This window comes from Mobula hypostoma, unplaced genomic scaffold (assembly GCF_963921235.1).
Source record: "Mobula hypostoma unplaced genomic scaffold, sMobHyp1.1 scaffold_36, whole genome shotgun sequence".
Classification (NCBI taxonomy): domain Eukaryota; kingdom Metazoa; phylum Chordata; class Chondrichthyes; order Myliobatiformes; family Myliobatidae; genus Mobula; species Mobula hypostoma.
In genome coordinates this window covers 4273242-4295859 of record NW_026948187.1, presented here as the reverse complement: position 1 = coordinate 4295859, position 22618 = coordinate 4273242, and the positions used below count along the sequence as shown (strand labels likewise).

Here is a 22618-nt window from a genome sequence, read left to right as displayed (position 1 = left end):
TGTGTGATGAATTTAAAGGTTGTGTTCATGATTAGGGAAGGGCATATCCAGTGGCACAGAATGCCCCTACCCTGAAGGGGTCTGTTGAGAAAGCAGACTAAGAAGTTTTAACCCACAAGGTTGAGTTTACTCCAGGAAGGAGTTTGCCAGAGAATAGCTGGGAGGTTCGAGATGACCTTGAATTTGAATCTGGGACAAGTGATGACAGCCCAGAAGAGGCAGCTGTCCCGATTGCCTGTGTTCAGGTTGTTGAAGTACCTGTGAGTTCCCATGATACTGAACCTTGTGTTGAAACTCAGTTAAGGTCTGAGGTGCCTGACTTAGTTGGAAAAGAATGCAGTCCTTTTGTGTCAGATGATCTTGGTTCAGTGAGTAAGAGGTTAACCTTGGTATCAGTGGAATGTGAGGATTCTCAGTCATTTGTAGTAGACCGTGTTTTAAAAGTTGGTCATGAAGTAAAACCTGGTGAGTTCAGTGTTGTTGAAAGTAATGGGAAAAGTGCTGTTCCTGGACTTCTGGACAACGTGATGCGAAAGGTTGGATTGGTTGTGCGACCTTTGACCCTACTTGCAGGACCAAGGCCTGCTGAGACAGGATGCGCTAGTTTGTTGGATTTTGTTTGGACATTTGGAAGTAAGCACCTGCAAGGTCATGCTGTTATTCACAGTGATATTATGGAGAAGAAAAAGAGTTGTTGTGGTTTTGGAGTGGAAGTTGCCATGGATACAAGTCGAAGTATAGGCCGTAATGAGATGGGTAGTTTATTTGGTCTCTTTCATAATATATACGTAATTCTGATCAGTCTGATAATAGTACTGAGGTTAATAAACAATGGAGGCTTGTTGACAGCTCTCCAAGATAAGAGTGTTTCAGCAATTCAGCTGATGAGAAAAATTGCTATTGAGACTTACAATAGAAAAAACAAAGGTTTAAATTATGATGTGTCACAGACTTTTCTACCTTCCAGATTTCAGCAGGACTTAGAGGGTAGTACAATTGATAAGGGTAAGGTGTATAAGAAAGATTTGTCTTTGTTGAGAAAGGAATGTATCGAGGAACAGAAGCGAGATTCTGGAATGGTGGCTTTAAGGGAGATGGCTCTCACAGGAGAGGAGGTTCAGAGAGAGTCAGTGGGATGTTACCTTAAAGATGGGATGTTGATGAGGAAGTGGAGACCAGCCACTGTGCCTGCAAGTCAGGTGCTGGTTTTGAAAGGTTACCAGGCTGAAACTTTCAACATGGCTTACAGTATGTCTTTAGGTGGATGTCATTGTGTGAGAAATGAGGAAAATGGGAACGAGGAGGTTCCCTTCCATTTATTTATTGTTGGAGATTCGATTCAGAAAGCAGTGAAGGGTAATTTGTTGGAACCTGTGTTCAGTTATAAGCCAAAAGGACCTTTCACCCTACTCAGAGAATTCTGGAAGGGATATAGTAAGCTTTGTGACTTTGCTAAGGAAACTTTACAAAATGGTCGAGTCAAAATAACACACTTGTTTACTGGAATTGCAGCTGTCAGAATTATTGCAGTCCAAAATGGAATCGTTAAATCTGAAAATGGAATGTAAAAGCATGTTTACTCATTGAATCTAGACTCACCAAGATGTCAGAATTCCATTGTTTTGAAAAATATTACTGATAAGGTCCATCAGTAGGACCCAGAGCCGAAAAAACAAGTAGCAGGACTAATCGGTGTTTTGAAATGGGGCACAGGTGCAGAGCATGACATCATGATGAATTTAGCCCAGCTTATGAAATGGTATCTTCACAGAGTGAACTTTGAAAAAAGTAAAATGGTTGAACAAGAAATTAGAAACAAGAAAGAACAAAGAAAGAGAATGGGTGACTGTATTGATAGAGCGGGGACGGCTAAATACTTTATTAAGATTGACTTGTTAATAGGATACCGGGGAGTTCCTTTAACAGAGAGGGTTAAAGGGATATCAACATTTGTGACACCGTCTAGACTGTATGAATACAATGTTTTACACTTCGGGATGGATATCCTCTAGAAACGTTTCAAAGAATGATCAATTCGATGATTGGAGTGTTAGAAAGCTCAGGGGTTTATGTCAATGACTTAGTGGTCTGGAATGACACATGGGAAGAGCATATTGCAGCTGTAGAGAAACGGTTTGACAGACTTTCCAAGGCCAATCTTACAGTGAACCTTGCTAAAAGTGAATTCGGCCATGCCCCAGTCATATATCTGGGTTATGTGGTGGGCCAAGGCCAGCTGACTCCTGTACAGGCCAAGGTTCAAGCGATTGCTGAAGTTCCTGTTCCAACTAGCAAGAAAGCTTTGAGAAGCTTTGAGCTTTTAGGGATGGTTGGGTATTGTAGAAAATTCTGTAAGAACTTTGCTGATATTGCTCTCCCGCTAGCAAAGCTCCTAGGGAAGAGTGAAAGATTTGAATGGAGTGATCTTTGCTGGGAGGCATTTGAACGTTTGAAAACCATCCTGTGTTCAAAGCACCTGACTTTCCAAAGCCATTTTCTATAACAACCGGTGTTAGTGATGAAGCTGCTGGGGCAGTACTGTTACAGAAGGGAGTGGATGACATTGAATATCCAGTAGCTTTTTTCTCAAAGAACTTTAATATACACCAGAAAAAATATTCAACTGTTGAAAAGAAATTGCTAGCACCTATTCTGGCTTTACAACATTTTGAAGCCTATGATCAGAGACTTCAAAACCTTTCTGTTGCTCAAAGACCACTTGTGGTTTACATGGGTTATAATCCGTTGGTGTTTCTAAATAAAATGGATAAGAATAGAAGGTTGTTAAATTGGAGTCTAGTATTGCAGAAAGGTGACTTAAGAATCTAACATGTAAAAGGTACTGACAATGTTATAGCTGATTAGTTATCCAGATGTGAAGCTGAAAACTGTAACCATTTTTGCTTTGTCATCTGATGGTTTTTTCCCTGTATTGTTTAAAACCCTGTGATGGACATTTAGAAAAAAATCGGTTCGACGACTTCTTTTTCCCCTGAGGAAGGGGAGTGTGAGGGGATCCAGGAGTGCCCCTATTAACTGTTTGGAGAAAGACATTTATCATTGATGGTTTGTTTGGAAAGGAGAGAGGGACAGAGTTATTTACCACCGATATGTTGCTTTTGAAAAGAGAGAAAGATACGAAGATTAACAGTTGGACTGTCACTTTAAGGCATTGGAAGTAACTTTGGATTTTTACTGAGTTTGGAGTTGAAGACAGCACCGAGCAGCTCGAAGGTTGCTATGGTGACCGAAGGCGGTGTTATTTAATGGACACTGATGTTATGATTTTCAGCAGGTTGTTGATGTTATTTCCAAGGACAGGTTGCCTGCTTGTGCACTCCTTTACAGACAGAGGAGGGATGGACTCTTTGAATGACAGGTGATGCTCAGCCTGGTGAAATAAATGGGAGGTCAGATGATACAGACCTCAGGACACATGATCTGGACACTGAATGAGCATTGCTGTGCCCGCAGAGAAAGTGGGTTTTGGAGGATCGATCCAAATTGCTATTCCACCGTGTGAAGAAGGGGTTGTCTGGTGGGGAGTTGTCCATGTGTTCACCCTTGCCGGGGTGATAGCTCCACCACAGAAAACCGGTCCCCCTGGATAAAGTCACAGTCGATGACTTGTAAACACGAGAGCTCCCCCACAGGTGACGTCACACATGGCCCCTTCCGCCCACACCGGTATCTGCCGTCACGTGTGACTTATCTACGTCACCCACGCGCTGGTGAGTTCGAGCTCGGACGGTTTAACGGCTGGGCTACTAATCACGTGACTATCCCCTCCCCAACGCTGTCAACAGAGGATTCAGGAGCTGCGCTATTCCCATTGGTGCGAAGCGATGTCAATCATCGGTTACAACCAGTCGCGGAGGCGGATCGCCGAGAGGGCGTTACCCGGCTGACTCGGTGGCCCGCTCAAACTCGGCCTCTCCGTCAAAGAGGAACAAATCCCAAAGTAAATGTCCGCTTTCTGATTTATTTCCATTTCCCTCCGAGGGAAGTTGGGGCGTTTGTGAAGCGTCTCCTGCGGCCGGAGTCTGATGTATCGCTGAGAGGTAGGAGGAGACCGCTCGGCCCGTCGGTTTGATGCCGGTTCCCCGGGGAGGGAGAGGGGGATTTTATTGAAAGGATGAAGACGGTGAGAGAGGGGGCGGACAGGATGTTTGTCCCGGTGGGGACAGGAGGGGCTCATCTGTGGAAATGTCTGAGCCCACGGTGGTGGCGATTCACCACATTGGGGGGCAAACACCGGCAGACTGTTGCCCTGCAAGCGGGGACAGGAGTGGAGTTGGGAGGGTGGATGAGGAGAGGACATTTCGGGTAGTGGGGGTAAGATCTCGAAAGATCATTGCTAATGCCTCCACATCTCTTCAGCCACCTCTTTCAGATCTCTGGGGTGTTCACCATCTGGTCCAGGTGACCTATTTACCTTCAGACCATCTCTGTTTCCCAAGAACCTTCTCCCGAGTAAAGTAACTTTACACATTCTGACCACTGACATCTGGGACTTCCATATTCCTGCCAGAGTCTTCGACAGATAAGAGTGATTTACAATACTTATTCAGTTCATCTGCCATCACCTTGCACCCCCACCCCATTACTACCTCTCCAGCATCATTTCCCAGTGGTTTGATATCCACTTCCGCCTCTCTTTTACACTCTATGTACCTGAAGAAAAAAACGGCGCTCTCTTTAATATTACTGGCTAGCTCACCATCTTTTCTTTCTTAATTACTTTAGTTTCATTCTGTTGGTTTTTAAAAGCTTCCCAATCCTCTAACTTCCTAGTAATTTTTGTACTATGCCCTGTGTTTGGTTTTTATGTTGTCTTTGATTTCTCTTATCAGCCACGGTTTTGTCACCTTACCTTCAGAATACTACTTCCTCTTTGTGATTTATATATCCTGGGCCTTTCGAATTGCTTCCAGAAATTCCAGCCATTACTGCTTTGTTTTCATCCGTGTTCTTTTCAAATCAATTTTGACCAATTTTTCTCTCATGCCTCTCTAATTGTCTTTATTCCACATCTGACTTTAGCTTCTCCTTCTCTAATGTCAGGGTGAATTTGATCATATAATGATCACTGCCCCTAAGGGTTCTTTGAACTTAAGTGACCTAATTAATTCTGGTTCATTACAACACCCAATCCAGAATAGCTGATCCCCAAGTGGTCTCAACCACGAGCTGCTCTAAAAAAGCATCTTGTAGGAATTCTAGGAATTCCTCCTCTTGAGACCAACACCGTCCTAATTTTCCTAATCACCTGCATGACAATCCCCCATGACTATTGTAACATTGCCCTTTTGGCACGCATTTTCTATCTCCCATTGTAATTTGTGGACCACATACTCACTACTGTTTGGAGGCCTCTGTACAATTCCCATCAGGGATTTTTTTTACATTTGCTGTTCCTTAATTCTACCCACAGATTCTGCACCTTCCAACTTTATGCCACCTCTTTCTAATGATCTTGTTTAATATTTTACTAACAAAGCCACACAACCCCACTACCAGCTTGTTCTTGGCTTACTCTTTCAAGAAAGATGTAAGTATCTGGGAAACAAGAGGACCTGCAGATGCGAGAAATTGAGAGAACTACACACAAAGTGCTGGAGGAGCTCAGCATGTCAGGCAACACATCTATGGATGGGAATCAACATTTCGGGCCAAGACCCTTCATCGGGACTATTGATACCCGCATATCTAAATAGGGAAAACCTTTGACAAAATTTAGTTCAAGGCGTAAAAATAACCTGCCAAACAGAGCTCAACAGTTAACAAATACAACAAAGGTAATGAACACTTTCATCAATATCAACATTGACTTTTTTTATATAAAATATATCTTGGTCCCATTTCAATCAGGAAAATTAACAAAGATAAAGACCTGAAATGACAGCTTTAGAAAAGACTATTTACACTCAGACTCACTTAGATTAACACTACCTTGGACAGGAGGAGGAAGGGGAATAACACACATGAAAAAAAATCACACAACAGTAAGTATATATTTTCATCAAAAATGAACAGGATTGAGCACTCCATGTGTGTATATGAAATCGTGATAAGAAATACAGACCAGAAAACTTCAATGAGAGGACAAATCAGAAAAATGAATCATCACTATGGAAGAAAACATTAACCAGTGGAATGAGTATGACCCTCCATGGGAGACATCCCAATGATCTGAGCAGACGAGATGGTGACAGGGAAGCATCGAGCACCTGACTGAGAGTTGGAGACCTCTTCCGAGAAACAGAGGAGTTCCTTGCTGAAATACAGGACAAGGTGGTCAACAAAAGGAAAAAAAAACAAATACATGAAATACACACAAACAAGGCAGCAAGTGCAGAAAATGCCAAGAGAAACCAGACACAATCCAACACATCTCAGGATCCTGCAGCAGTTTAACTCAATTTGATTACTCACGCAGGTACAATCAAGAGGCAAATATCATTCACCAAAATCTTGCTTTAAAATACAAACTCATGAATGCCCTCCATCACTTCATTAAGGCAGCATAAATTCAAGCCTGATCCAGTTTTAGAGTCAAAATCTTACAAATTATATGATAATCAATACATTATTTCAAATAGAACAATCCATAATAATCATCCTTATACAATATTACAGGATAAACAAGCAGGAACAACTCCCCCAATAGATAAAACCACTCCCAACACACATTTTCCTTGACCAGTGGAGCACCTCACCACAGATATTGTTTGTGTCATCAGTCAGAAAACAGAAAATATTTCTCTGTCAATCAGCTTCCAAATGTTGCTACTCCGTCATTTGTTGCCACACCCCACTGCTGATTCCCTTCTCCTCATCATACGTTCTTACCCCGACCATCGTCCAGAGCCCCAAACTCTGCCCTGCCGCTGGTTTCTGACCCTGCTTCGTTGAACATCCAACTGATGGTTTCCCATTCTGCTTTCAGTCTTTAGAGGACAGTGGTGTTTTCTAACAATCGTTTAGAAGCAGGGAAAATGACCCATAATGTGAAAATGTGCAGTGAACAAGGAGGTTAACTACCAATGTCATTCTTCCTCAGTCCAGAGGTTAGAGGGGCGAAGAACATCTCAGACAGAACTGCAGTCAGCTCGACTTCTTCAGTCTGCAGAGAATTCAAGGGAAACCTCTTCACCCACACAGTGGTGACTGTTTGGAACCCATCACCAAAGGGAGAGCGAGAGGGGAACCACAGGGGTGGAATTTAAAGGACTGTCGTGGAACAGAATCACTGGCAGGGTCCAGCCGGCCTGAGTTGACTCTCTACTGTACACTAAGCGTGTCATAAATTCACTAAGTACCGGAGACAGAGTTTAAAATAGAACTGATTTATATGTCACAGATCCAGAATATTAAACTCCAGTCCCATTAAAGGTGAATATGCAGCAGAAGAAACTCCTCCCATGCCCAGTGACCAGGGTGCAGAACTGGGTGTGGTGAGCAGCAGCAATAATTGCAGAGTTCAGCACTAACAGTCACTCTCGAAATTGCATCAGCAACGGTGATGGACAAATATCCTGCATGAAGCTTATTGAAACTTCCTCCCAGTGTGAACCTGGTAGTGTGCCACAAGGTTAGGTGACTGAGTGAATCCCTTCCCACATTGAGAGCAGGTGAATGGCCTCTCCCCAGTGTGAACTCGCTGGTGTCTCTGTAGGGTGGATGACTTGAGTGAATCCTTTCCTACAGACTGAGCAGGTGAACGGCTTCTCCCCAGTGTGAACACGCTGGGGTACCAATAGTCCGGATGACTGAATGAATCCCTTCCTACAGTCCGAGCAGGTGAACGGTCTCTCCCCAGTGTGAACTCGCCGGTGTACCAATAGTCCGGATGACTGAGTGAATCCCTTCCCACAGTCTGAGCAGGTGAACGGCCTCTCTCCAGTGTGAACTCGCTGATGACTCTGTAGGGTGGATGACTTAGTGAATCCCTTTCCACAGTCCGAGCAGGTGAACGGCTGCTCCCTAGTGTGAACTCGCTCGTGTGCCATTAGGTCAGCTGACCGAGTGAATCCTTCCCCACAAATTCAGCAGATGACTAGCCTTTGCCCAGTTAGAACTGACTGGTGTGTCCACAGGTTGGAAGACCAACTGAATCCCTTCTCACGCATAGAACAGGCAAATGGCCTTGCTCAGTGTGAACTTACTGATGTACCTTCAGTTGAGATGAACGAGTGAATCCATTCCCACAGTCTGAGCAGAGGAATGGCCTCTCCCCTATGTAAATTGACGGACGTGCCAGTTGGTCAGATGATCGAGTGAATCCCTCCCCACAGTCTGAGCAGGAAGGATGATCGAGTGAATCCCTTGCTCCACTTCTTAAATATCTGGCCAAAGACAGCAAAACTAGCGTGCTGTGTTCGAGATTCCCGGAGACAAATTTCTTGTCATTTTTAACCTGTAAAGAGATTTACAAAATCCATCAATGGGTGATGGACAACATTTCAGATGAGATCACTTCAGTCGCTAAGACGTGAACTGACATCACACAGTTACAGTGAGGTTCAACCAAAGTTGGAGAGAGAAATCTTCTAACTGGGCACAGTGCTGGTATCTGAAATGACCATCAAATTCTCTGATGCTCTTCCTGTCTCTATAGGAATGGGGCATTTCTACCATCTCCAATCTGTCACCTGGCTTAGTTTGACTCTCTCCATTGGTATTATTCCCTGTTCCCACTGAGCTGCATGGGCTCCTGGCCCCAGTAACTGAAACACTCTCACACAAATAGCCCTTGTTGATGTGCAGCTGGGATTTTCTTTATGTACTGTTATTTTAAAGTGCCAAAGTTTTAGCGCCATGTAAATATCTCCTACTCAGATGTATGGTTGGTCTGCACAGCTGTTAAAAGGAATTAGAGTGAATATTAGTATTATTTAAGGTTCTTGTCAGAGTCATAGAAAAGTACAACACAGAAACAGACCCTTTGGCCCATCTAGTTGGTGCCAAGCTATTTGAACTTTCTACTCCCATACCCCCACCATCCAGGTACCGATACAAACCCTTAACATGTTGCAATCGAGCTCGCATGCACCATTTGTGTTGGCTGCTCACTCCACACCCAGATGACCATCTGTGTTAAGAAGTTTCCCCTCATATTCCCCTTAACATTTCACCTTTCACCCTTAACCCATGGCCTCTGGTTATAGTCCTACCCAATCTCAGTGGTAAAAGCCAGCTTGCATTTACCCTATCTATACCCCTCCTAATTGTGGTATACCTCCATCGAATCTCTCCTCAATCTTCTATGTTCCAAGGAATAAAGTCCTGACCTGTTCAATCTTTCCTTATAACCCAAGTCCTCCAGACCTGACAACATCGTTGTGAATTTTCTCTGAACTCTTTCAAACTCTTTTACATCTTTCCTGTAGGTTGGTGACCAAAACTGCACACAATACTACAAATTAGGTCTCACCAATGTCTTGTACAACATCAACATAACATCCATCTCCTGTACTCAGTACATTGGTTTATGAAGGCCAATGTGCCAAAATCTTTCTTTCCGTCCCTATCCACCTGTGACACCAGTGTCAGTGAAATATAGACCTGTATTCCCAGATCCCTTTCTTCCACAACACTCCTCCATGCCCTACCAGTCACTGTGTAAGACCTACCCTGGTAGGTCCTACCAAAGTGCAACACTTCGCACTTGTCTGCATTAAATTCTTTTTTCCATTTCTCAAGCCATTTTTCCAGCTGGTCCAGTTCACACTGCAAGCCATGATAGTCTTCCCGCAGTCCACTGAATCCCCAGTCTTGGTTTCATCCATAAATCTGCTGATCCAGCTAACCATGTTATCATCCAGATATCTGAAATAGATGACAAACAACAACAGATCCAGCACTGATCCCTGTGGCACACCACTAGTCACAGGCCTCTGGTCAGAGAGGCAACCATCTGCTACCACACTCTGTCCTCTCCCAAAACCAGTGTCTCATTCAATTCACTATCTCATCTTGAGTGCTGAGCGACTGAATCTTCTTGACCAACCTCCCAGATGAGATTTTAACTTCACTGCCTTGCCTTCATCCACTTTCCTGATAACATCCTCAAAAGACTCTATAAGATTGGTTAGACATGACCTACCATGCACAAAGCCATGCTGCCGATCCTTAATCAGAACACATCTATTCAAATACTTATATAAATATATGGTTTCTGCACATATGTTCCTCGTTTATTTTTAGAGCCTTTTTTGAACAGTGGAACAACATTGGCTATCCTTCAATCCTCCAGTCCATCACCTGTCACTGAGAATGATTTAAATATCAGTGCTTGGGCCCCGACAGTTTCTGCACTTGTCTTCTGCAGGGTACCAGGGAACAGCTTGTCAAACCCTGGGGATTTATCCACGTTAATTTGCCTTAAGACAGCAAACACCTCCACTTCTGTTACCTGTACAGGGTCCATGAAGTTGATCCTGCTTTGCCTCACCTCTATAAGACTCTGTGACCATCTCCTGAGTAAATACAGATGCAAAAATAATATTTAAATTCTCCCCCATCTATTTTGTCTCCTCATATGGATTACCATTCAGATCTTCCAGAGGGCTATTTTTTTTCCCGTGCAGTCTTTTTGCTCTTAACATATCTGCAGAATCCCTGAGGATTCTCCTTCACCTTGTCTGCTGGGACAACCTCATGCCTTCTTTTATTTCTTTCATAAGTGTTCACTTGAATTTCCTGTATTTCTATTTGTTCCTATCTGCCTGTACCTGGTATGCACCTCCTTTTTATTGATCTGGGAGATGAAAGCCAAAGGGGTGATAGAGCTGCACGGTGGGAGGTGGGGGTAGGGGGGTTAAACTGAAGTTGCAGGGAGAATGGGAGCCTGAATAACAGAACAGATAGTGAAGGAGTTGTGGAGATAGATGTTGTTCATTCCTCCTACAAAGTCAGGAATGAAAACGTTGAGCATGGTGCAGTGAATATGCTGAGCCCTGTATATTTCAATACAAGGAGCAGCGTAGGAAAGGCTGATCTGTTCAGTACATCGATCAACACCTGCAATTATGACACTAGGATCTGGCAACTGTGGACTGGGACAACAACAGACAGGATCTCCCAGTAGCCATCTGCTTCCCACTCCCATTCAGATATGTCCATATATGGCCTCCTCTACTGCCATGATGAGGCTAAACTCAGGTTGGAGGAGCAACACCTCATATAACGTCTGGGCAGTCTCCAGCCCCTTGGTACGAACATAGAATCCTCCAACTTCCTATAATTCCCTCCCCCTCCCTTCCTCTATCCCTATGTCACTCTGCCCCCTCCCACAGCTGCCTACCACCTCCCTCATGGTTCCACCTCCTTCCACTATCCATTGTGTTTTCCCCTATTCCTTCCTCACCTTTCCTGCCTATCCCCTCCCTGCAACCTCCCACCCCCCACCCCTTTATCTTTCCCCTTACTGGTTTTTCACCTGGAACCTACCAGCCTTCTCTTTCCCACCCTCCCCCCACCTTCTTTCTAGGGCCTCTGCCCCTTCCCTCTACAGTCCTGATGAAGGGTTCCGGCCCGAAACGTCGGCCGATCTTTTCCACGGATGCTGCCACACCTGCTGAGTTTCTCCAGCGCGTTGTGAGTGTTGCTTTGACCCCAGCATCTGCAGATTATTTTGTGTTGACAAATGTCCAGCATGCAGCTTAAACTTTCTCCGTAGTGTGAACCCGGTAGTGCATCACAAGTTTAGATTACTGAGTGAATCCCTTCCCACATTCACAGCAGGTGAACGGCCTCTCCCCAGTGTGAACGCAATGATACACATTCAGCTGAGATGATTGAGAGAATCTCTTCCCAAAGTGATCGGCCTCTCCCCAGTGTGAACTCGCTGGTGTCTTTGTAGGTTGGATGACCGAGAGAATCTCTTCCCACAGACTGAGCAAGTGAAGAGCCTCTCCCCAGTGTGAACTCGCTGGTGTCTTTGTAGGTTGGATGCATGAGTGAATGTCTTCCCACAGCCTGAGCAGGTGAATGGCCTCTCTCCAGTGTGAACTGACTGGTGTGCCAGTAGTTCAGATGACTGAGTGAATCCTTTCCCACATTCTGAGCAGGTGAATCGCCACTCCCCAGTGTGAACTGACTGGTGTGCCAATAGGGTAGATGACTGAGCAAATCCCTTCCCACAGTCTGAGCAGGTGAATGGCTTCTCCCCGGTGTGAACTCGTTGGTGACTCTGTAGGTTGGATAACTGAGTGAATGTCTTCCCACAGTCTGAACAGGTGAACGGTCTCTCTCCTGTGTGAACTGACTGGTGTCTCAGTAGGTGAGATGCCTGTGTGAATCCCTTCCCACAGTCTGAGCAGGTGAACGGCTTCTCCCCAGCGTGAACTCGCTGGTGACTCTGTAGGTTGGATGATCGAGTGAATTCCTTTCCACAGTCTGAGCAGGTGAACGGCTTCTCCCCAGTGTGAACTCGATGGTGTCTCTGTAGGTTGGATGATCGAGTGAATTCCTTTCCACAGTCTGAGCAGGTGAAATCCCTCACTGCATTGTGAACTGACTGGTGACTTAGTAGGTGAGATGATTTAGTGAATCCCTTCCCACAGTCTGAGCAGATGAATGGCCTCTCCCCAGTGTGAACTTGCTGGTGAGCCATTAGGTCAAACGACCGAGTGAATCCCTCCCCACAGTCCGAGCAGGAAGGATGGTCGATTGAATCCCTTGCTCCACTTCTTAAATACATAGACAGAGACAGCAAAACTGGTGTGTTGTGTTTGAATTCCCAGACAGATTCCTCGTCGTTTTTTAAGCTGTAAAAAGATTTACAAAATCCATCAATTGGTGAAGGACAACGTCTCAGATGAGATCACTTTTGTTTGCCAAAGTGTGATCTGACATCACACTGTTACAGTGAAGTTGAACCCAAGTTGGAGAGAGAAATTATCTTGTAACTGGGCACAGTGCTGGTATCTAGAATGACCATCAAACTCTCTGATGCTCTTCCTGTCTCTATAAGAATGGGGCATTTCTGCCGTCTCCAATTTGTGACCTGGCTCAGTTTGACTCTCTCCATTGGTATTATTCCCTGTTCCCACTGAGCTGCATGGGTGCCTGGCCCCAGAGTAACTGAAACACTCTCACACAAATAGCCTTTGTTGACGTGCAGCTGGGATTTTCTTTTATGTACTGTTAATTTAAAGTGCCGCAGTTTTAATGCCATGTAAATGACTCCTACTCAGATGTATGGTTCATCTGCACAGCTGTTAAAAGGAATCCGAGGGACTGTTAGTATTATCTAAGGTTCTTGTCACAGAGTCACAGAAAAGGGCAACACAGAAACAGGCCCTTTGGCCCATCTAGTTTTTGCTGAACTATTTAAACTGTCTACTCCTGTACCCCTACCATCCAGGTACCTATGCAAACCTCTTAAATGTTGAAATTGAGCTCGCATGCACCACTTGAGCTGGCTGCTCATTCCACACCCGGATGACCATCTGTGTGAAGAAGTTTCCCCTCATGTTCCCCTTAACATTTCACCTTTCACCCTTAACCCTACAATGTGGGGAGGAGAAGATGGCGACGCGACAGCAGCGCATTCAGCCACTTCGGTGGTGATGTCTGTTATCCGTCAAGTAGGGGACCGTGCACAATTCTGATTTGATGGAGACGGACGTGAGAGTACGGAGAAACATCTGGAAAACTTCTGAAATGCCCACTTCACTGCCGCTGCTACTGTGTGGTAACTGGAATCTACGGAGCAGAAGGCCCCGAAATCCTCGTCTTTGCGTGTGTCAGTGGCCAGGGCGAGATCGAAGGCGCTTGGCAGAGGATGGTGCTCGGGAGGCTGTATCGGAGAGGCGGTTCGGAAGCTCGAAGTTTTCGGACGGATGGACTCAGTGTCGGCTGTGGTCGGCTGCTTCCAAGGCATCGGCAAGTTGACGGTGCCCGGAGGTTTATGGCAGGGAGTTTCTCCCTTTTGCCGCCTGTTTTCAGGGACTCGGGAACTTTTGAGACTTTATTTACCGTGCCCATGGTTTGTTCCTCATCAAATTATGGTATTGCTTTGCACTGCTGTAACTATATGTTATAATTATGTGGTTCTGTCAGTGTTAGTCTTTGGTTTGTCCTGTTTTCTATGATATCACTCTGGAGAAACATTGTATTATTTCTTAATGCATGTATGCATTTCTAAATGACAATAAAAGAGGACTGAGTGTTCTCATAATCTAATCTAACGCATGGCCTCTGGTTGTAGTCCCATCCAATCTCAGTGTAAAAGCCAGCTTGCAATAACCCTATCTATAGGAAATCTGCATCAGGCAGAAAAGGGTGTTGTGTAAACTGATGGGACTGAAGGCTGATAAATCCCCAGGGCCTGATGGTCTGCATCCCAGGGTACTTAAGTAGGTGGCTCTGGCAATCATGGATGCATTGGTTATAATTTTCCAATGTTCTATAGATTCAGGATCAGTTCCTGCGGACTGGAGGGTAGCTAATGTTATCCCACTTTTTAAGGAAGGAGGGAGAGAGAAAACAGGCAATTATAGACCATTTAGTCTGACATCAGTGGTGGGGAAGATGCTGGAATCAGTTATAAAAGATGAAATAGCGGCATATTTGGATAGCAGCAGCAGGATGGGTCTGAGTCAGCATGGATTTACGAAGGGGAAATCATGCTTGACTAAGCTTCTGGAATTCTTTGAGAATGTAACTATGAAAATGGACATGGGAAAGCCAGTAGATGTAGTGTACCTGGACTTTCAGAAAGCCTTTGATAAGGTCCCATATAGGAGGTTAGTGTGCAAAATTACAGCAAATTGTATTGAGGGTCGGGTACTGACATGGACAGAAAATTGGTTGGCAGACAGGAACCAAAGAGTAGGGATTAATGGGTCCTTTTCAGAATGGCAGGCAGTGACTAGTGGGGTACCGCAAGGCTTGGTGCTGGGACCGCAGCTATTTACAATATACATTAATGATTTAGATGAAGGGATTAAAAGTAACATTAGCAAATTTGCAGATGACACAAAGCTGGGTGGCAGTGTGAAATGTGAAGAGGAGATTATGAGAATGCAGGGTGACTTGGACAGGTTGGGTGAGTGGGCAGATGCATGGCAATGCAGTTTAATGTGGATAAATGTGAGGTTATCCACTTTGGTGGCAAGAACAGGAAGCCAGATTACTATCTGAATGGTGTCGTTAGGAAAAGGGGAAGTACAACGAGATCTAGGTGTCCTTGTTCATCAGTCAATGAAAGTAAGCATGCAGGTACAGCAGGCAGTGAAGAAAGCTAATGGCATGTTGGCCTTCATAACAAGGGGAGTTGAGTATAGGAGCAAAGAGGTCCTTCTGCAGTTGTACAGGGCCCTGGTGAGACCACACCTGGAGTATTGTGTACAGTTTTGGTCTCCAAATTTGAGAAAGGACATTCTAGCTATTGAGGGAGTGCAGGGTAGGTTCACAAGGTTAATTCCCAGGATGGGGGGACTGTCATATGTTGAAAGATTGGAGCGATTGGGGTTGTATACACTGGAATTTAGAAGGGTGAGAGGGGATCTGATCGAAACATATAAGATTATTAAGGGATTAGACACGCTAGAGGCAGGAAACATGTTCCCGATGTTGGGGGAGTCCAGAACCAGAGGCCACAGTTTAAGAATAAGGGGTAGACAATTTAGAACGGAGTTGAGGAAAAACTTTTTCACACTGAGGGTTGTGGCTTTGTAGAATGCTCTGCCTCAGAAGGCAGTGGAGGCCAATTCTCTGGATTCTTTCAAGAAAGAGTTAGATAGAGCTCTTAAAGATAGCGGAGTGAAGGGATATGGGGAGAAGGCAGGAAAAGGGTACTGATTGTGGATGATCAGCCATGATCACAGTGAATGGTGGTGCTGGCTCGAAGGGCTGAATGGCCTACTCCTGCACCTATTGTCTATTGTCTATAACACTCATAATTGTGGTATACCTCCATCAAATTTCCCCTTAATCTTCTACATTCCAAGGAATAAAGTCCTGATCTGTTCAATCTCTCCTTATAACCCAAGTCCTCCAGACCTGGCAACATCCTTGCAAATTTTCTCTGAAATCTTTCATACTTTTTTACATCTTTCCTGCAGGTTGGTGACCAAAAATACACACAATACTCCAAATTAGGCCTCACCATTGTCTTGTACAAAGTCAAGACAACATCCATCTCCTGTACTCAGTACTTTGGTTTATGAAGGCCAATGTGCCAAAATCTTTCTTTCCGTCCCTATCCACCTGTGACACCAGTGTCAGTGAAATATAGACCCAGATCCCTTTCTTCTTCAACACCCCTCAGTGCCCTACCAGTCACTGTGTAAGACCTACCCTGGTAGGTCTTACCAAAGTGCAACACCTCACACTTGTCTGCATTAAATTCCATTTTCCATTTCTCAATCCATTTTTCCAGCTGGTCCAGTTTGCACTGCAAGCCATGATAGTCTTCTCGCAGTCTGCTAAACCCCCAGTCTTGGTTTCATCTACAAATTTGCTGATCCAGCTAACCACGTTATCATCCAGATTGCTGATGCAGATGACAAACAACAACAGATCCAGCACTGATCTCTGTGGCACACCACTAGTCACAGGCCTCCAGTCAGAGAGGCAACCATCTGCTACCACAGTCTGGCTTCTCCCAAAGAAAGTGTCTCATCCAATTGGTATGCACCTCCTTTTTATTGATCTGGGAGATGAACGCCAAAGGGGTGATCCAGCTGCATGGTGGGAGGTGGGGGTAAGGGGGGGGGGGTTAAATTAAAGTTGCAGGGGGAATGGGAGCCTGAATAACAGAACAGATAGTGGAGGGTTGTGGAGACAGATGTTGTTCAGTCCTCAGACAAAGTCAGGAATGAAAAAGTTGAGCATGGTGCAGTGAATATGCTGAGCCCTGTATATTTCAATACCAGGAGCAGCGTAGGAAAGGCGGATCTGTTCAGGGCATGGATCAACACCTGGAATTATGACACTAGGATCTGGCAACTGTGGACTGGGACAGGCTGCTTTATGGCAAAGGTGTGCTTGGTTAATGGGAGGCCTTCAAAACGAAATTTTGAAAGCACAAAGCGGGTATGTGCTTGTCAGAATAAAAGGTAAAGATAGAAACTGTATCTCTTGGTTTTCAAGAGATATTGAGACTCTGGTGAAGCACAAAATGGAGTTGCATAACAGAGATAGGCAGGCAGGTTCTTATGGAGTATAAGAAATGCAAGGGAACACATAGGAAATAAATCAGGATGGCTAAAAGAAGGCATGAGGTTGCCCTCGCAGAAAAGATGAAGGATAACCCTCAGGGATTCTAGAGATAGATTAAGATCAAAAGTATTGCAAGGGACAAAGTTGGTCTTCTGGAAGACCAGAATGGTAATCCATGTTTGGAACCAAAGCAGATGGGGAAGATCATCTCTATTTACTCAGGAGATGGACACAGAGTCTATCGAAGTGTGGGAAAGCGGCATTAACATCGTGGGCCCTGTACAGATTAAAGAAGAGGGGATGTTCACTATCCTGAGGCAGATTAGGGTGGATAAATCTCCAGGGCATGACAAGGCGCTCCCTCGGATCCTACGGGAGGTAAGTACAGAAATTGTCGGGCCCCTAGCAGAGATAATTAAATCATCGTTGGTGACAGGAGGAGGAATCAGAGGATTGGAGAACAGCCAATGTTGTTTCGCTGTTTGACATAGAACATAGAAATCTACAACATATTACAGACCCTTCAGGCCACAAAGTTGTGCCGACCGTGTAACCTACTCTAGAAGCTGCCTAAAATTTCCCTCGCACATCGCCCTCTATTTTTCTAAGCTTCATGTACCTATCTGAGAGTTTCTTAAAAGACCCTATTGTGTCCACCTGTACCACCGTCGCTGGCAGTGCATTCCATGCATCCATCACTCTCTGTGTGAAAAACTTACCTCTGACATCCCCTTGGTACACATTTTCAAGCACCTTAAAACTGTGTCCCCTCGTGTTAGCCATTTCAGCCTCTGGCTATCCACATGATCAATGCCCCTCATCATCTTATACACGTAAAAAAGGCTCTGAACATAAACAAGGAAATTATACATTGCTTTGAGGATTTGTTGGAAGTATACAGAATTATGAAGGTAGAGATAAGGTAAATGCAAGCAGCTTTTTCCACTGAGGTTGGGTGGGATGACAACCAGAGGTCATGGGTAAGTGGGGAAGGTGGAAAGACAAGAGGAACATGTGGAAAAACCCTTCACTGAAATGGTTGTGAGAGTGTGGAATGAGATGCCAGCACAAGTGGTTCATGCCAGCTGAATTTGACCATTTAAGAGAAGTTTGGATGAGCACCTGGATGGTAGGGGTATGGAGGGCTGTGGTCCCAGTGCGGGATGTTGCATTAGAGAGTTTAAATATTTTCAGCATTGTCTCGATGGGCTGAATGACCTGTTTAACAGAACTTCTCCATGTTTCTTTGACAGAGAAGCTGGCCAAACTTGATTGGAAGGGAAACTGGTAGGAATGACGATGGAGCAGCAATGGCTGGAGTTTCTGGGAGCAATTCAAGAGGTGAGTGATCGATACATCCTAAAGAAGTGGAAGCATTGGATAGGCAGGAGGACACAACCGTGGCTGAAATGAGAAGCCAAAGCCAACATAAAAGCCAAAGAGAGGGCAAATAATAGAACAAAAACTATTGGAAAGTTTTTAAAACTAACAGAAGACAACTAAAAAAAATCAGATATGCTCAGGGCATTGAATTATGATTTGTAGTCATTAATGAGTCTTGGTAGTACCCAACAGTTTGAGGCATTTAGAGGAACAAAATATCCGGGGCCTCAATATCTCTAGAAAACCAAGGTTCCCTGCACCAGTTACCTTTCAACTTTTAACTTGACAGGCTCATACAAACGCTACACATTCAAAATTCCACTTCTGAAAGACCCCCACTTACCAAGTACTCCTTTGCCAGAAAACAGCCTGTCCCAATCCACACTTGTCAGATCCTTCTTATACCATCAAAATTGACCTTTCTCCAATTTAGAATCTCAACCCGTGGTCCAGACCTCTCTTTTTCCATATTTACTTTGAATCTCATAGTATTATGATTACTAATTTCTGTCTCCAGCCCTGGATCATTCCCTGACAGCTTATTGAACACCTCGATGTCAGGACTTCTATGTACTGATTAAGGGCACATTTGACAAACTCTACCCCATCTAGTCCTTTTAAGTATGGGAGTCCCAGTCAATATATGGAAAGTTATAATCACTGACTGAATCAATCTTTGTTTCTTGGCATGGTCTGCGATCTCTCTACAAATTTGTTCCTCAAAATCCTTCAGGCAGTTGGGCGCAACCAAGTCCCAGTAATGGCGACAATATCATGATTCCATGCCCTGAGCTCATCTGGCTTTCCAATGATGCTTCCTGCATTGTGATATACACAGCTCAGCACATTCATCACACCATGCTCAACCTTTTGATTGCTGACTTTGTCTGAGCAACATCTGTCTGGGTATAAAGAAAGCAACCTCTCCCTCAATGTCACAAAAACAAAGGAACTGGTTGTGGACTTCAGCAGGGGTCCCCGACCTTTTTTGCACCGCGGACCGGTTAAAAATTGACAATATTCTTGTGGACCGGCCGACCTTGCGGGGGGGGTGTGGGCAGTGTTCAAGTAGGGTTAAACTCACCTCAACATGTCTTTTACAGTTAGGGTTGCCGACTCTCTCACTCCCAAATAAGGGACAAAAGTAGCAGTCAAATACGGGACACTTGTGTTTACCCCGAGAAAGACTACAATGACCATGAAGCCTTGCGTGGGCACTGTGTGTGCATGCGCGTACGTGCCGATTTTTTTTTCCCGCAAATCGGCTTTGGCTTAATCTTCCCGACTACAATGTACATACATTATTTCTACCTTATATAGGCTGTGTATTTATCATATCATTCCTGCTTTTACTACGTTTGTATATGTTAGTGTTATTTTAGGTTTTATATGTTACTTGGTATGATTTGGTAGGTTATTTTTTGGGTCTGGGAATGCTCATAAATTTTTCCCATTAATGGTAATTGCTTCTTCGCTTCACGCCATTCTGGCATGAATGGTTTCATAGGAACACTCTACCTTAGCGGGGGAAATACGGGACAATCCGTATGGGTCAAACCAATTTAGCCCAATATACGGGATGTCCCAGCAAATAAGGGACAGTTAACAACCCTGTGTTCAAGTTCAACAGTGCGTGACAGGGAATGAGGAAAGGTGCAGCTGACTCCCGGTTCCTCCTGGCCCGCTAGCACATGGTTGGGGACCGGTGGTTGGGGACCGCTGTACTACAGAAGGAATGGAGACAGGCTGATCACTATTGACATCAATGGATCTGGGGTTGAGAGGGTGAACAGCTTTAAATTCCTCGGCATAAACACCACCGAGGATCTCATGTGGTCTGTACATACCGGCTGTGTGGTATGTGGCTGTGAGCCTCTTTCACCTCAGATGCTTGAGGAAGTTTCCTGTGTCCTGCACCTTGGGTGTAACTCACCTCTCTTCATGTCATATCTATCCCAGATGATCTGGAATTCATCCATTTCCAGCTCCAACTCCCTAACGTGCAGGGTTGCAAGCTGCAGCTGGATGCACATCTTATAGGTGTCGGTGTCAAGGACACTGGAGTCTCCCCACCTTCCCACCAATGTCCCGTCTAATTTGTAATGATCGGTGTGCCAAAAAATCTGGTGCTGTGCAATTGTTACCCAGTGACAATATATGCACACTGAATTTTAAATAGAGAGGTATTTATTTTAACAGCCTGCAAATTACTCTTAATAAGATATCCTCTGGGTTTGATCAAGTTAATCTGCAATCTCACACAACCTATGTAGCAGGCCTGTAGAGGGTGATGAAGGATTTTCTCACTCCAGCTATTGCACATCGTCCATATCTGATTTGCTTACTAAATGACACTTTAAAAAGTCAGATTTCCAAATATCACTCCACTTCCTCCCACTTGCAAATTCTCCAGCAACTTTTGCATTGCCACAACACACACAGGTAACACCAGTTTCTGTATTGTACATAAATATTTCCCCTGAACCCTCCCTCAGGTGACTGACGGCCAATGCATATGAAATGAAGGGCAGTATTCTGTCTCCTTGGCGTCTGGCACATTCGTGATGTGAAAGCTATTTGTTGCCCAGGACAAAGGTGTTTGATATCATTATCTTCACAGAGTGAATGGATCAAAACATGTCCTCACGGTTAAAAAGGTCCAGAACAATAAGAGGTCGAACAAGCAACACACACAAAATGCTGGAGGAACTCAGCAGGCCGGGCAGCATTTATGGAAAAGAGTACGAATGCTGAGTTCTTCCAGTATTTTGTGTGTGTTGCTTGGATTTTCAATATCTGCAGATTATCTCTTGTTTGTGATTGGAAGCAGAACAAAGGTGATTTTCTTAACAGCTGATGTAAAAGATTTTGTTCCCTTTCTCCGAGTTCCTACTCCTTGCATTTAGACAGCTGGAGCTCAGCTCTGTCTGAGAGATCCATCGGTTCCCATTCCCTTATCAGCCGGAAGCTCCCCGGGGCCCGTGTACGGGTCGTGGGGCTGAGAGAGGGGGAAGAGAACAGGACTGTCCCGGGATTGCGGGCCACGGTGTCCGGAGCTCACAGCAATTGTCCCAAATTCGGTGTTGAAAACCCCCTCCCGCAGCCGGGGAAAATCTCTTACCTGAAGCCGATTTCCCGCGGCCTTTGTGCACTGCGCGCATGCGCGATATTCGGGAACAGCCTGTGTATTCGATCAGTGTTTCAGCGACAGTGAACATTGTTGCGCAGAGCTTTCTGGGTAATCACGCTTCCATTAAAAGTTCCTGCAAGCACCGGTTCCATGTCCATACCTCAGGTTTTTTTTGTGTAGAAAACTCAGTGCTGTTTTAACGCACAAAACAGCTCCCATAAACAATTCACTTAATATTAACAAACTTTCCACGTGTCTAATGCCAAAGTAGAACCTTCTTACAAATGCATTATAAAACAAAAGAAATTCTGCGGTTGCTGGAAATATAAACACATACACACAAAAATGCTGGAGGAACTCTGCAGTTCAGGCAGCAGCTAACCAGAAAAGTACACTGTCTCGGCATGCTGAAGGGGCTCGGCTTAAACGTATTCCTCTCCACATTTGCGGCCTGATCTGTTGATTTCCTCCAGTGTTTTGAAGAAATTAACCACTTTGTTTTCAATCAAACAGTTTCAATATGTTTCTGATCTTTTATTTGTAGCAACATCCTGCTGGTCTGATTCCTCTTCCTCCTCCTCCTTGAAAACTCTCAGCCCCATCTCTTTCTGGAGCCCCAAAGCCCTGATTCACGCTGGTACCTCTTTGGTTTCTGACTCTGCACCATCGAAGATTCACTCGCTCATCTGCTGTCAAACTTAAGAGGCGCATTACAACAACTCAGCTGTCTGAGGCACAGACCTTTGAAATGAGTGAAAATGACACAAAGCTTTGAAAAAAGCAGGGAAGAAGGAGCTTAACCACCATAGTCCAGAGCCCTGGGGAAAGTTGAAACCACAGTGTGCTCATCGTCTTATTCAGCCTGGAGAGAAGCATGCAGGAAATCCATGCAGGTGTATTGGATGATGAGAGGCATTGGTCGTGTGGATA

At 44.7% G+C, this 22618-nt stretch overlaps 2 protein-coding genes across 5 annotated transcripts in view; one reads left to right on the top strand and one right to left on the bottom strand.

The window, feature by feature from the left end:
- Positions 1-3635: 3635 nt before the first annotated feature.
- Positions 3636-22618, top strand: part of LOC134341663 (zinc finger protein 239-like) — a 42991-nt gene continuing 24008 nt past the window's right edge. For 2 of the 3 annotated variants that reach the window (XM_063039579.1, XM_063039575.1), the window contains exons 1-2: positions 3636-4061; positions 18429-18516. The gene's annotated coding sequence lies outside the window, so the exon portion shown is untranslated. Of the gene's footprint in view, positions 4062-18350; positions 18517-22618 lie in introns of those variants that run through there. The other variant, XM_063039578.1, reaches the window with a different exon arrangement.
- Positions 4436-13283, bottom strand: LOC134341667 (zinc finger protein 239-like). 2 transcript variants are annotated; one of them, XM_063039591.1, is made up of 3 exons: positions 11579-13283; positions 8177-8419; positions 4436-6277 (listed from the first exon to the last, which is right to left on the bottom strand). In XM_063039591.1, the coding sequence occupies exon 1, from the start codon at positions 12704-12706 to the stop codon at positions 11789-11791; it is 918 nt and encodes a 305-aa protein (XP_062895661.1). In that variant the 5' UTR covers positions 12707-13283; the 3' UTR covers positions 4436-6277; positions 8177-8419; positions 11579-11788. The 2 variants fall into 2 exon arrangements, with proteins under 2 accessions (XP_062895661.1, XP_062895662.1); XM_063039592.1 differs by lacking the exon at positions 4436-6277 and having other exon boundaries at positions 6281-8419.